This window comes from Lactuca virosa, chromosome 5 (assembly GCF_052849685.1).
Source record: "Lactuca virosa cultivar CGN04683 chromosome 5, Lactuca_virosa_CGN04683_v6, whole genome shotgun sequence".
NCBI classification, from domain to species: Eukaryota; Viridiplantae; Streptophyta; class Magnoliopsida; order Asterales; family Asteraceae; genus Lactuca; species Lactuca virosa.
In genome coordinates this window covers 184,829,918-184,845,987 of record NC_136430.1, presented here as the reverse complement: position 1 = coordinate 184,845,987, position 16,070 = coordinate 184,829,918, and the positions used below count along the sequence as shown (strand labels likewise).

Sequence of the window (16,070 nt, the reverse complement as noted above, 5' to 3'; positions counted from 1 at the left end):
AAATGTGCTTAATATGTTTGTACGTTGGGCGTAACTTAGAGTACGCAGTGCGACGGCTCAGGGACTCAGTACACTTCGCGTACCAGGGTGGTACGCAAGGCGTACGCACATCAGATGGACTCGGACTTGTTTTGGGCTTGTAAGCCTTTGGACCTTAACTAGTCATTGGTCCTGGTCACGTTTTGGAGTTAGTAGGCCAACTTATCTGTTTTGGACCATGGTTCCTATGGTTGGGCTTTAGTGGGCCATGAAGCCCATTAATGACTTGAACATGGACTTTGGGCCCATTAGCAAAGGAAGACTTTTGGGCCATTGTAAAAGGACTTTGGGTTTGGGTCCTTTAATTTAGACTATATCCGACCTTAACTTGGGTTAATGGTATTATTGTTCAGCATGGGTGGTCACAGACTGTTAGGAGAGCAACTTTTGGATTCAGCAGACAGAGGTGAGTCTCCTCACCATACCAATGGGTCTAAGGCACCAAGGCCGACCCATTTTGTGATATGTGGTACACTCGTTTCTGTCGAGATATGTGGTATGCTAGTTAGTTATGCTTAGATTTATGCTAGCTATATATGTGATACTTGCAGGGAAGACCATGGGAGGAGCCCATGGCACTTGGATGTAATACCATGTGGGGGAGCCCATTGCTTTTCAAGTATAGACCATGGGAGGAGCCCATGCTACTTGGATGTAAGACCATGTGGGGGAGCCCATGACCTTCCAACTAAAGACCATGGGGGAGCCCATGACACTTAGGTGTAAGACCATGTGGGGGAGCCCATGGCATCCTGGAGTAAGACCTTGGGAGGAGCCCACGGTATCCTTATATGTTTGTATGCATGGCTTATGTGGTATATGTAGCTTTTATAGCTAATAAGATATGTGTTTATGTGGATTGGGTGTGGGGTATGCTTTGGGGAACTCACTAAGCATTAACTTAAAGTTTTTTGATTTGTTTTAGGTACATCTGAGCCTAAGAGCAAGGGCAAGGCTTGATGGTGCGGCGTGCACTCTCCGACATTTGTTTTTATGGGACACTCTTATGTTTTGAAAAAAATGTTAATGTTATGAATTTTGAAAACAGTGGTTAATTTTTCTTCACATTTTATGGGAATGTTTGGCTAATTAAAAATGAAAAATTTATTTGAAAATTTTGGGTCGTTACAAGTTGGTATCAGAGCCTTGGTTTAAGGGATTTAGGCACACCCTCGGGTGTGTCGGGACTCAAACTAAAGAAATAGTAAAATTGTTTTAAAAAAAAGAGTAAAAACTTTTAAAGAATGGAAAAGAGAAGAGTGCAACGCGCGTGATCCGCCGAGCCAAGTAAGTAGGTCCCCAATATGTTAGCCATGTTAGACATATATTTGAGTTATGATAATCGTATGGATCTTGCTATGTGTATGCTTTAAAAATTGTATACGGTTAGGAGCTTATAGCCTTAGAATGATTGATTTGGCCTTATTTCCTGTTCCTTGTCTGGATGTGGTCCTAGGGTAGAATCTCTTATTCGAAAGTCTATTTGATCCTTTTCTATGTATAATTTGCATGCATAAAGGCAACCTGTTATGATTGGTATGATTGATGTGGGTAGAGAAAATCATAGGATCGCCTAGGATTTGAGATATGCGGTAGTCTATGGGATATGGTTTATTTTGGGATGAATTTGACTTATCAGGTAGAGCCTTGGGGAAGGTATAAGTAGGTGTGGAAGGTAGTATTAGGTCCGTTCTACTGAAAGCACAGGACGTGTACCGGAACCAATGTTAGACCTGGAAGCTCTAAGGAGGACCGGTGTGGGAGGATCCCCTCCATAGACATCATGATCATTATGTTTTATGGTATTGTAGTACAATATATGGTGGTGACACGACACGGAGATGGGGGATCAAGATTGGGATCCGGATCTGGATCGGGAAATGGTACTGAGCCCATTGACGAGAGACTGCGTGAGCTCATCACACCGAGGTTACGAGGGCATCCTTGACGCTACCCCAGTTATCTTTGGGACGGTGAATGAGGGTATGACGGAGATCATGGAGGAGAGGCTCAGGGCATTCAGAGCCGAGTTTGTTGCGGGCCAGGTTGGGGACCCGAACTACCTCGTTCCGGGAGTTCAAGGCATGCGGGGCGCCATAGTTTTTCGGGGTCAGGGATCCCATTGTTAGCCGACGCTGGGTGGTTATGCTGAGAGATCGAGCCCGAGACTGGCGGAGAGAGGTGACTAGTCAGGTGCGGGAACCTGGTGTGGCCGAGATGACGTGGGTTGGGTTTGTTAGGTGGTTTGATTTGTAGTTTTCACCACTTATTGAGGTGCAACGGTTAGTGAGGGAGTTTCATGATCTTCAGCAGACCACCGAGCCTGTGGTGGAGATCACCGCCAAGTTTTGGAAACAAGCACTATTGATCCTGTAGTATGTTGTGGATGAGAATATAAGCAGGACAAGGTATCATTCCATGCTGAGGGATGATATTCGTGAGTTTGTGAGCTTTACAGGTTGCAAGACCCTGAACGAGATGGTGGAGAAGGCTCGTAAGCGGGAGATAGAGTTGGAATTCCACACCAAGCGGAAAACCGAGTATGCAAAGACCACAGTAGGTCAAGCTAAAAAGCCTATGACCTCAGATTCTTCTAGTAGGGGCCAGCAGGGTCATGGTCGGTGTGCCAAGTGCGGTAAACCGCACAACGGGGCTTGTTGGATAGCGGGCTTAGGATGTTATGCATGTGGCCAATAGGGTCACTTTAGTAGGGATTGCCCCAAGAAGGACTTGATTTGTTTTCACTGCAACCAGACCAGCCACAAACGGGCCGATTGTCCGAGGTTGCAGGGAGGGGGAGGAACAGTGGCGGCGCCTGTGCCCATCAGGATGAGGATTACTGATGGTGGCCCTGCTAAGGTAGATGCTCCAGCGGTGAAGAGCCGCACATTTCAGTTGACCACCGAGGCGGCTCGGGCAACGCTAGACGTTGTGGCTAGTACGTATTTTATTTCCCTGCTCTAGATTTATTGCATTGCTTATGTGTATATTGTGCTTATGTATAGGGACCTTTTTGGTCAATGGTATGTCTGCTCACGTTTTCTTCGATTTGGGAGCTACCCGATCGTTTGTATCTCTTGCACTTAGCAAGAAGTTTTGGGATGCGTCGGGGACTTTGGATTCCCCGCTTGAGGTGGAGATTTCCGACGACCGCACTGTGAGTGCTGCGAGGGTGTATTGGGACTGTGTCCTGAATGTGCTTAGGGAAAGGTTCTGTGTCGATCTAGTTCCGATACCGTTGCGAGGACTGAAGGTGATTGTCGGGATGGACTGGTTGGGGGCCAATGGGGATATGATAGAATGTGGGCGCCAGTTAGTGAGGGTTCGAACCCCAAGTAGGGGAGAACTAGTTATTCATGGATATAGGGCCTCGTAGGGGCTAACCCTTTGTTCAACTGCGAGGGCTCAGAGATTTCTGCAGCAGGGATGTACATGATTTCTGGCATATATCTCGGATACGAGAGTTGAGACCCCGAGGAATTTGGACAGTGTATCGGTTGTACAGGAGTTTTGGGATGTCTTTCCCGAGGAGTTACCGGGAGGGCCTCCATAGAGTCAAGTGGAGTTTCACATTGATTTGGTGTCGGGTGCTGCTCCGATAGCCAAGGCACCGTACCGGCTAGCTCCGCTCGGGATGTAGGAGCTATCTACGCAGCTTTAGGAGCTGCTAGACCAAGGGTTTATCCGTCTGAGCAGTTCCCCGTGCGGAGCTCCGATCCTATTTGTGAGATAGAAGGACGGGTCACACAGGATGTGTATTGATTATCGAGAGCTGAACAAACTAACAGTGAAAAACCGTTATCCGCTACCGAGGATCGGTGATTTGTTCGATTAGTTACAGGGTGCATATTCGTTTTCCAAGATTGATCTCCGGTCAGGGTGCCATCAGATGAGGATTCGAGATGAGGATATACCGAAGACAACTTTCATGACTCCGTATGGGCACTATGATGTTTGTGGTGATGCCATTGGGGCTCACCAATTCTCCAGCAGCTTTCATGGATCTCATGAACAGGGTGTGTAGACCGATGCTAGATCGGTCGGTCATCATTTTTATTGATGATATCCTGGTCTATTCTAAGACCAAGGAGCAACATGAGCAGCGTCTGAGGGAGGTATTGGGGACGTTGAGAGCGGAAAGGCTATATGCCAAGTTCTCAAAGTGTGATTTCTGGTTGCGAGAGGTGCAATTTTTGGGGCACATCATCAACCTGGAGGGTATTTCGGTGGATCCAACCAAGGTTGAGGCAGTGATGAAATGGGAAGTACTGAAGAATGCATCCGAGATCCGTAGCTTCTTAGGTTTAGCGGGCTATTACCGGAGATTTGTCCATGAGTTCTCCAAGATTGTCGTGCCTTTGATCCGCTTGACCAAGAAGAATGTGACATTTCGATGGGGCACAGATCAGCGGTTGGCTTTTGAGACCCTAAGATAAAGGTATGCGAGGCTCCGATTCTAGTGCTGCATGAGGGGATGGATGACTTGGTAGCATATTGTGATGCATCAATCTCAGGGTTAGGCGCGGTACAGATGCAGAGGGGGCATGTGATAGCTTATGCCTCGAGGCAGTTGAAGCCTCATGAGGCGAATTACCCCACTCAAGACCTGGAATTGGGGGAAGTGGTGTTTGCCCTCAAGATTTGGAGGCACTACTTGTATGTAGTACGATGCACTATTTATACTGATCAAAAGAGTTTGAAGTATTTAATGGATCAGCAGAACCTCAACATGTGGCAGAGGAGGTGGTTGGACGTGCTGAAGGACTATGATTGTGATATCTTATACCATCTAGGGAAGGCCAACGTGGTGGCCGATGCTTTGAGCAGCAAGACGGTGGGTTCCCCGATTAGGAACGTTTGTTTGAGGATGACGGTGATCTCTCCACTGTTGAATATTATCGAAGAGGCTTAGGTCGAGGGTGTGAAGAGAGAGAGAACATGAACATAGAGCGGATTCAGGGTCAGTATCCCTTGTTTGTTCGGGATAGCCGAGGTCTTCTGACACAGTGTGGCCGAGTGTGGGTCCTGACATCTGGGGGAGTGAGGCATAAGTTATTGGAGGAGGCACACAAGTCCAAGTTCTCTATACATCTAGGGGCTACAAAAATGTATAGAGAGTAGAGACTGAGTTACTGGTGGCCCTGCAAGAATCAGGAGATCACTTGGTTTGTGGAGCGGTGCTTGACCTGCCCGAAGATCAAGGGCGAGCATCAGTGGCTTCATGGAAAGGTTTAGCCGCTACCCATTCCCATATGGAAGTGGGAAGAGATCACTACAGACTTCATCACGAAGTTACCGAGGACAGCAAGGAGCGTGGACGCCATATGGGTGATTGTGGACAGGCTGAAGAAGATTGCTCAGTGTATTCCGATCTCTGAGAGTATATCCGCTGAGAAGTTGGCGGATATTTATGTGCGAGAGGTGGTGGCTAGACACGGAGTTCCAGTTTCGGTAGTCTCTGACAGAGATGTTCAATTTACATCTAGATTCTGGAAGAAGTTACACGAGGAACTGGGCACTCAATTGCATTTTAGCATGGCGTACCACCCCCAGACAGATGGCTAAAGTGAGAGGACGATCCAAACACTCGATAATATGCCCTCAGAAAAGCTATGCTGAGCGGCGGCGATAGGAAGAGAGTTCCAGGTGGAGGACTTCGTGTTACTAAAGGTGTTGCCATGGAAGGGAGTCATCAAGTTTTGGAAGAGAGGCAAGTTGGGGACCTGATATATTGGACCGTTCAGGAATACGGCCCGGGTGGGCAAGGTGGCCTATCGTTTGGAGCTGTCGGATGAGCTTAGCCAGATTCACAACACCTTCCATATGTCACAGCTTCGGAAGTATGTCACCGACGAGGTCGGTCGTTTCTCTGGACGACATTCAGGTGGACGAGAGCCTTAACTACATTGAGAGGCCCGTTGCGATTTTGGATAGGAAGACCAAGATTATTCGGAACAAGGAAATGAAGTTAGTAAAGGTGCAATGGCAGCACCGAAGGGGCTTTGAATGGACATGGGAGTCGGTGGATGAGATGCGGGAGCATTACCCCTATCTGTTTGCATCTAGATACTTCGAGGAAGAAGTCTAGTTCAAGTGGGGGAGACTTGTAAGACTCCAAATCATCCCTTGAAATTTTATATATTGCATAATAAGTCCCTTAAGTATGTTGGTCGTACTTCATGGGTACGCTTAGCGTACCATGCATGGATGATTGCGGAGGGCCAGCACGTATGCTCGACGTACATGACAGATGTTCAAACCCTAATTTCCGGACTTCAGACCTATATAAGCATACTTATCTCATTTGAGCTTCACCCTAACCAACATCCTTCACCTTCAAACGTCCCTGAAAACCCTAAAATCATTGGAGAGTGTGTTCTTGAGCTTTTGAGTGTTTAAACAACATCCTTTTTGTGTGTTAGCTACAAAGAAGAAGAGGAAACAAGCTTAAACGAAGAGGAGTTTCTGGATCTTACATTTTGAGCAGTCTACGAAGCTTAAGGAGGTAAAAGCTTTCACCTTGGTTATCACTTCCATTTCTAGAGCTAAGGTTTTCTCCTTAGTCCCTTTTTGTGTTCTTGAACCACCTCTTGAGAGTTTTAGCAAGTCCAGAGCTTAGGGAGGATAGATCTAAAATCCTTTGGTCCATTCATAGCATAAAAATGGACTCTTAATGGGTGTTTTCACCTCATGCATGGATTAAGAGTCTTGGAAATGTCTAATTGGGTTGTTGGGAACATATCGGACATGCACAGGCATAAAGTTGCTAACTTTATGCCTTATGACGTCTTAATGAAATCATATCTAAAGTCTGGACGTTAGAACAATGATTATTAAGCACTTAATGGAAAATGTGCTTAATTTGTTTGTATGATGGGCGTAACTTAAAGTACGCAATGCGTACGGCTCAGGGACTCAGTACGTTGTGCGTACCAGGTTGGTATGCAAGGCGTACGCACATCAGATGAACTCGGACTTGTTTTGGGCTTGTAAGCCTTTGGGCCTTAATTAGTCATTGGGCTAGGTCACGTTTTTGAGTTAGTGGCCAACTTATCTGTTTTGGCCCATGGTTCCTATTTTTGGGCTTTATTGGGTCATGAGGCCTATTAAGGATTTGAACATGGACTTTGGGCCCATTAGCAAATGAAGACTTTTCGGCCATTGTAAAAGGACTTGGGGTTTGGTTCCTTTAATATGGATTATGTTTGATCTTAACTTGGGTTAATGGTATTATTGTTCAGCACGGGTGGTCACAGACTGTTAGGAGAGCAGCTTTCGAATTCAGCAGACATATGTGAGTCTCCTCACCATACCAATGGGTCTAAGGCACCAAGGCCGGCCCATTTTGTGATATGTGGTGCACTCTTTGTTGTAGAGATATGTGGTATGATAGTTAGTTATGATTAGTGTTATGCTAGCTATATATGTGATACTTGCAGGGAAGACCATGGAAGGAGCCCTTGGCACTTGGATGTAAGACCATGTGGGGGAGCCCATGGATTTTTAAGTAAAGACCATGGGAGGAGCCCATACACTTGGATGTATGACCATGTGGGGGAGCCCATGGCTTTCCAGCTAAAGACTATGGGGAAGCCGATGACACTTAGGTGTAAGATCGTGTGGGGGAGCCCATGGCATCCCGGAGTAAGACCTTGGGAGGATCCTACGGCATCCTTATATGTTTGTATGCATGGCTTATGTGGTATATGTTGTTTTTATAGCTAATATGATTTGTGTTTATGTGGATTGTGTGTGGGGTATGCTCTGGGAACTCACTAAGAATTAGCTTACAGTTTGTTGATTTTTTCAGGTACATCTAAGCCTAAGGGAAAAGGCAAGGCTTGATGGCGCGGGTGCACTCTCTGACATTTGTTTTGATGGGACACTCTGATGTTTTGAATAAAATGTTAATGTTATGAATTTTGAAAACAGTGGTTAATGTTACTTCACATTTTATTGGAATGTTTGGCTAATAAAAAATGAAAAACATATTTGAAAATTTTGGTTCGTTACACGTAGTTCAAAATATCTCTTCATGCAATGCTTCACTTTTTATCGATTTCGGCATTGTACTTTCAAAACATTCCTAGAGTCGATGATGATGAGGTAGAGAGTGCGATTGAAGTTCTTCTGCCAACCGTTAGAGTCAATAATGTTTCTGATTGAGAGACTGATTAAGATGAGAATGATTTTGATTATGATACTGAAGAAGACACTGAAAGATATGAGGGAGATTCTAATTAGAATAATTCTTATGTAATGTGTCTATGTAATAAAAATTTTATTTGGATTCCTAGTTTAAATAGAAATGTTTATTCCTATGTGATGTGTATTTGTAATAGAAACTGCATCTATATATCTTATAATTTTTCAGTAATGGCTTTGATTTCGATCTTGTTTCTATACACCATGGTTGTTGTTATGAGTCGTGGACATGGGGCGATGGAGTCGGGGATCCACCACACCCAGGTGGTAGAGGTCCTAGTCAGCATGAGCATGATGGGAAGTCTTATTATGAATTTCTATTATCTATTCTTATTCAGTTATTATAAAATATCGTTTCTAATAAATCTTTAATTATATTTGTAGTTGATCCACCGAGGAGAGTAAGAAGAAAAGCCTAAAACATTAAGATGCAAAAGGCGCTTTTAAATAATAAGGGCAAACCAATAGACTTGGAACATGGTAGGGATCTTACATTTGATTCCGTCGGAGAACCAAAAGACATGTTTGCATGTGAGATTTTGAAAATAATGTGGCAGATAGTCCCAGTTATAGAAGAAGTTGAAAAAAAGTTTCCCCGACGTTAAAGGATACAATAAAACAACATATAAGGGTAAATTATTTATATAAGAGTGTTTTATATTTTTAATTATGGCTAATTTTTACTTAGATAATTTTTTGTTTTTGTTTTCGTAGACAGAGTTTGATTTGGATCGGGTTTCCCTGGATCTAGAGAGTGTTAGGTTGTTAGAGAATTTTGATATGACTTATATTAAAACATTTTAAAGATCGTACAGTTGACGCAATAGAATTTTTTTTTGACGGATGATTTGGATATTTATAATTTGAGGAAAGCAGTTAAGTACTTCCAAACATATGAACACATAACAACTTTGGAAAGAAACAAAAAAGTCAACTGCAAAAGTACGCAAACCGTGGGGGGTCAAGCACATATAATAGTAATTTCTATAAATACGTAACGTGTGGTATATAATATAGTTTTTAATGTTAAACAGAACCTAAAGAGAGTTGAAACGTTCCATGTTGCTCATACGGATAAGAAGGGTGTATTTGTCTGTGATATAGCCGAGAAGCAATACATAAGTATTTAATTATAATTTTATCATATTAGTAAGTGTTTATTTATACTTAGTTGTTAATTATTTTTGGAAAACACATAATTAGTTAGTGCACAAGCTCTTAGAACAAACGCAAGGATTAAATGGAGAAAGAGATATAACACCCACTGAAGAAAGAGCTTGTTTCGAGAAAGTATTAGGTTCTCGGCGTGGCCATATCGGAGGCATCGGCCGAAAACCTTCTGTCATCTCGCCGATTGCACATCCATCGCAACCACCACCACAATCACGACCATCGTAGGTAAAACAAGACTACTTAATTTTATACTCATATATATATATATATATATATATATATATATATATATATATATATAATGATTAATAAATGAATGTTGATTTGGTAATTGTGTTTACGTTTGAAGTGCAGGAAATAACAATGCACTTTGTTTTTTTCTCCCTAATCTAAAAATAGAAATGTACTTTGGCATCAATAAATGCCTGTTGATTTAGTAATTGTGTTTATGTCCCCAGTGCAAAAAATAAAAATCTACTTTTGGTATTTCTTGTATTTAAGTGCAAAAAATAACAATGTACTTTAGTAGTGATGTGATGATAAGGAGAAAAAGAGGGGAGCGAAGATGATGGTTCGTCAGATTAGTTTGTGCTTTGTTAGACTTGTTATGACATAACTTTATAATCCATTTGTTGTTTATTTTGGTATTTGTATGTAGTAATAACACTTTCGTATTTGTACGGAAGATGATGGGTGTCATTACATAACTTTTTTTTGCATCTAATCTTTTCGTGTTTTCGGCGATTAATGTAGTTACGTATCGGTTTTTCTTCACCCGAAAAGGGCTGATTTAAAAAAATATGAAAATGATTATTACCGACGACGTACGATTATTACCGGCAACGAGGTATTAGCAACGATAGCGATAACAGGTATTCCCGGCAACAGCCTTATTAGCGACGGTAACTGATGTAAGCGGTGACATTTGATCAAGTTGTCGGTGCTATTACTTTTACCGGCGACTAATCCTACTTTTAGCAGCGATTTTTGTCGCCGTTAATTGTCGTTTTTCTTGTAGTGTCATCCTTATAAGAAATTAATCCATTTTTTACGCAAATCATTCCCAACAGACCAATGCCGACGACATGTTGTCGGTATAGGGTGATTCTATCCCGACAACTTTTTCTACCTATGGCAACGAGTCTATGCCGATGGCTTTGTGGCGAAGACATGGGGTTAATATATATCGTCGCATAGTGGTAGATTGTTGTAGTGAGCACACAATCACAACACAAGCTAATTCCGTTTTTGATATGTTAAGTTAGTAAAGCTTTGTAAGGGAAGCTAAATTTTCATTTGCCTACATTGTGCAAGTTTTCTTAATATTAACAAAGTTTCAACTAGAACATGAACAACATAAAAATCAAGTAGAATCTCATACGAAAATGGATACGATACCCAATGGAATGTCACACTGATTCTCTTTTTTTAAAAATAGTCAGGAATCTGTCATACAAATAAATACCAAGAATAAAATAGAAACTGGTACACAAAAAAAAAAAAAATAAAATAAAAATAAAAAGAAAAAGAAAAGAACAGATGCTTTTCTGTTGGATTCCTTAATCTCTATTTATTTGTTTGAATCTTCAGTACTTATATATTCACGCATGAAGTGATGCATGGAATCACCCTTACTGGGAGAATCTCTAGCTTTGCAAGACGGACGAAAATGGACATTGGAAATCACTTGGGTTTTTTTTTTTTTTTTTTTTTTTTTTTTTTTTTTTTTGAGAGAAAGAGAGAGAGAGATAGAAGATCAATATTTATATAAATGTTGCTTAATTATACGTTTCTTCCAAACCGTAAAAATACAATAATAGTACATTTCATGTACTATATATTGAGATCAGTTAAACCGGGTTGCTAAGGAAGTTGTTATCTTTTCCGGGAGTGATCGAACCTAGATTCATTGTGTGTTATAACATACTGCTCAATTAGATGTCACTATCGGGTGCACCAATTACCAAACCGCCATTAAAAAGAAAAAAAATCATATATCATCCTTAACTTTTAATAACATATTCCAACTCAATTTTATTTGATAAATATTATTATGATTTGCACATTAAAAGATAATTTTAGAAATTTTATTTTAAGAAACATGCTTTTTAAAGTAATATTTAATAGCGGATAGTAAAAGCTAAACTCAAATATATAAGATTGACCGATATACTACATACAAACATAATCAACAAATCAAGATTAATTAATTAATAAAATAATTACTATTTAAGGAGTAGCGGTAATCACTTCCTATAGAACACTAAAATAAAGTTGGTCAATTTTTTTAATCTCATAACTTCAAACTTTCAAATGACCCTTTAAATAAATAAATACCTTTTTTTTAATATATATATATATATATATATATATATATATATATATATATATATATATATATATATATATATATATATAAATAAAACCAATACACACGCACCAATTATACTAGTCATAGTCTACACGGTTTGGTTTCAAACCGGACTTAAACACTCGACCTTTGACTAAAGAACATCTATCCGTCAGCTTATATAAATAAAATTGTGAAACCATTTATAAACATGTAAAAGTAAACTTCTATTTGGTGTTTATACAGCATGCATTAGCCTGACAATATTCTGACCCTAAATAAAAGAAGTCCGCAGTAGATGCTCTTAATTAGTGCAAATTAAAGTTGCTACCAACATCATTCTTAGGCATTCATCCTTTCCTGACCCTATATAAACACCCACACATGATAATACCCTACATAAGTTGTGATATTCAGAGCTACAAAATTAGAGAGAGCTTTCTGAGAAGATAAATGGAATTTAGAAAGTGTTATCTTGATCTGGTGTTGGTACCCTTATCGTTTCTGATAACTATCGGTTATCACCTGTGGTTATGGCATAATGTTCGAAATCGACCACTTTCAACTGTTATTGGTGTAAATGGTCATGGACGCCGCTTATGGGTATCCACCATTATGAAGGTATGTTTGTACCCACGGTAAAATTGTGTTGATCTTAGATTTTACGACACGTATATTTCACCTGGCTGATTATGGCAATAACACACTGCAGGATTAACTTAACTTCTAAATTATCTTAATGTGTGCGGGTCATAGGTTTTGGAAGTGAAGAAAAGGATTATATCGTCGCATATTATATGACTATTTAAAAGTCATTTGCTGAATATATTTATATAAAATATCAAAATAAAATTATGACATAGTATAAGTCATAAACGTTCACTGCATTCTAAACAATTAAGATCGGAAAATTATATTAAACTTAATCGGGTATAATCATTATATTTCTGCTTATTTCGACTATTAAACACCAGAACCAAATGACTTATAACCAACGGTAATCGGTGTTGACTGTGTTGACATAATCCCCTCAACCATTTTGGTTGAGGGTTCCTGTCCTTTCTGTAACAATAATTTAAATTAAGAGTAGATTAGAGAACTAGTGCTTCATTGTTTTTAAAAAGAAACAACAGATGATTCGAGCATATCTACTAATAGAGTTTTTTATATTTCTCTTTTTTTGTATAGATATTCGTAATATATGATTAAATTCCACTTTACGTCTTAGAAAAGACCTGCAAACTAGTAAATTCACATCCAAAAAATAAAATAAATAAATATATAAATAAAAATTGGTCCTGGGTGCTAATCTTGGTAGGAAGTTGAGAAAGACAGATACGGAAGCAACTTCAAGTGGAATGTTGAGAGTGCCAAAAGGAATAGCACACGAAACTGTGTTTGTTTTTCATGTAAAGCCAAATTTGTGAATTTGTTAATTTATGATTTTATTATATTCATAACGAGCACCAATAATAAATTATTTGTTTTTCCAAAATCTATTCTTTTTGACTGCATATATATATGTATTGTGCATGCATGTAAATATTTTGTGTGTTCTGAATGGGATAACACTACAATTACGTATTATATTATTATTTTATTTTCATTTTATTACATGTTTCTTTCTCAAAAAGATAAAAATTATAGTCGTAACAAGTAGATTTGCCTAACTTTTGTTTTATTTTTGTAAATTTAATATTTTGCACCGTTGTGCAAAATTTTAGCCAATTAGTTGCCGTTTGACCAAAAACTACCTTTTTGTAAATTGTCTTTAGGTTTAAGATATAACTTTTAGATTGTCTAATTAATGACACAAATATGTTTTACTCAATGGTTTATGACGAAAATATGAAATTAACGTTTTCTCCTAAGAAACAATTACTTTCTGAATGTTATGACATGAAAGATGATCAACATACATGTACGTATATTATCAACCTTATGAACCTTCTGTCTTATGTTTTGGTAGGATAATGACAAGAAAAACATCTTAGCTGTTCAAACAATCAGAAACACAATCATGGGATCAACCCTAATGGCCACCACGTCAATACTACTGTGCTCCGGCTTAGCAGCAGTTATCAGTAGTACTTATAGTGTCAAAAAGCCACTTAATGACACTATATATGGGGCACATGGAGAATTCATGGTGGCATTGAAGTACGTAACGCTGCTGGTTCTCTTTCTCTTCTCTTTCATGTGTCATTCTCTATCAATTAGATTCATTAGCCAAGTGAACTACTTGATCAACTGCCCACAAGATTCAACAATAGTGACTTCTACTTATGTGTCGGAGCTTTTAGAGAAGAGTTTCACTCTAAATGCAGCTGGAAATAGGATTTTTTATTCAGCGATCCCAATTGTGCTTTGGATTTTTGGTCCTGTGCTTGTGTTCTTATGTTCGTTGAGCATGGTGCCTATGCTATATAACCTTGACATATTGTTTGGAGATTCGAAGAAAGGAAGGAATGGTGAGATAGCAAATGAGGTTTAACCTGTGCTCGCCTAAATTGTAATTTTGTTGGCATAATTTGTTTATATTATTTATGAAACTAAGTATATGCGTATAGTTTCATGAGTTATAGATGGATTTGTAATTATAACATTTGTATGGAAGAATCACCACAAAAGATGATAAACTTGAGCTCGTCTATGAAATAAATCATTACACCAAAAGAATTACTCTATCTATGTTATACTAACCAATAAACACACACAATGCAAAGTACTCAATGAAGATTATGCTTGAATACACAAACATGCATGGGTATTTTATACCCGACTAGAAAGGATTCACATGGGGAATAGTATAATCCAATTTATACCTTTTTGGTGAAAAATACTTTTAGCCCTAGCTTGTAAAAATGGTTTACATCTTTATTGAGAAAAGTATGTGCTACAATCAAAACATTAACTCTTTTATAGGATAATAGTGTCTACCAATGCTCTTTCTCTATAGAAGACCATACGGAGCTATGACACATTAAATATTCTATCACACATTACCATAGTTTAACAAGGTCAAATTTTGGACCTGTGCGAGACTCGATAAAATAGCTCAAGGGCCGAGTAAGCCTAAAAATAGGGACCATAAGAGGTTTGGAGCACTTGTAGATACCTGGAAAATGTCAAATGTTATATTGCTTTGAAAGATGAAGTGATTACAAATGTAAGATTACTTGACCTTATATAAGCCTTACATGGAATACCAAAATACTTGGAAATAACACGACATGATCGAGAAAGGAAACCAAGGGACACCCTCATTGAAATCAACGATCATATGTAGATTTATCTAAGTGATTGGTGGACATGGACCCTTAACCCGAGCCATGAATGTTGGGTCGTAACACCCTCCGCACTTGATTTCACGGCATCCTCATTGCTATTAATCTTCAATTCCATCCTTCTAGTTTTGGGTATAGTAGGAGTCTTCATGGCATCGTTCTTGCATCATCGTTTCTTTGATGGATTTGTAATTACAATCAGTAGTGCAAAACTGGGCTTCATCTACGTAAAAAACCTGTCATTATAGACATATTATGCCAGGATTTTTCATTCAACATGAAAAGAAAACTCGCATCATTAAAGATACGTTATTTTTTCCTTCAATTGTGTTGAGTATAACCCATTAAACTTGTTATTATAAGTCAAACCCGTCATTATATGTTATGGTGTTTTTGGAGATGTATCTATCTTATTTTGTTAACCATCATGAATAATACACTTATAGTGATATTTTTTTACTATATAGTCATAAATGTTCACTTATAGTCACCGTTTATAAATATTATCGCAACCATTGTTAACTTTTTGAGACACGGATGTAATTAAGCTGTAAAGATAAGTTATCTTTAATAACATGTTTAATGGTTTATTATTACTATTGTTTACATATATCGACATATAAAAAATTGAGAATGCACCAAAAATAATATATACTAACGTGTTATTTCTTTTATTATTGTTATTGATAACTTTTGCTGACATGTTTAATATTATATCGTGAATATTGTTTACATTACTCGCTCATTGGACAATTAAGCAGTAACCATAAAATATATATAATGATGTGTTTTTTCCAATAGAGTGATAAATGTTTATTTATAGTCACTATTTATAAATATTATCGTGACTATTGTTAACTTTTGGAGACACAAATGTAATTAAGATGTCAGCATAAGTTGTATAATTTACTAACATGTTTAATTGTTTCTCATTAATATTATTTACATGTACCGACAAGTTTAACCCGTTGGAAAAAATGATCTATACAGACACTAATAAGTTTTTTTATTATTTA

General features: G+C 38.8%; 1 protein-coding gene across 1 annotated transcript; it reads left to right on the top strand.

The window, feature by feature from the left end:
- The first annotated feature begins 11,997 nt into the window (after positions 1-11,997).
- On the top strand, positions 11,998-14,349 carry LOC145111756 (uncharacterized). Its single transcript, XM_079048005.1, has 2 exons — positions 11,998-12,388; positions 13,737-14,349. Exons 1-2 carry the CDS (start codon positions 12,221-12,223, stop codon positions 14,259-14,261), a joined length of 693 nt encoding a protein of 230 aa, XP_078904131.1. The 5' UTR covers positions 11,998-12,220; the 3' UTR covers positions 14,262-14,349.
- The last annotated feature ends 1,721 nt before the right edge of the window (positions 14,350-16,070 follow it).

Bases quoted from the DNA above. Each gene is read 5' to 3' on its own strand.
- LOC145111756 (XM_079048005.1), top strand. From the start codon at position 12,221: ATGGAATTTAGAAAGTGTTATCTTGATCTGGTGTTGGTACCCTTATCG. The intron at 12,389-13,736 runs GTATGTTTGTAC...ATGTTTTGGTAG, and splicing joins GGGTATCCACCATTATGAAG to GATAATGACAAGAAAAACAT.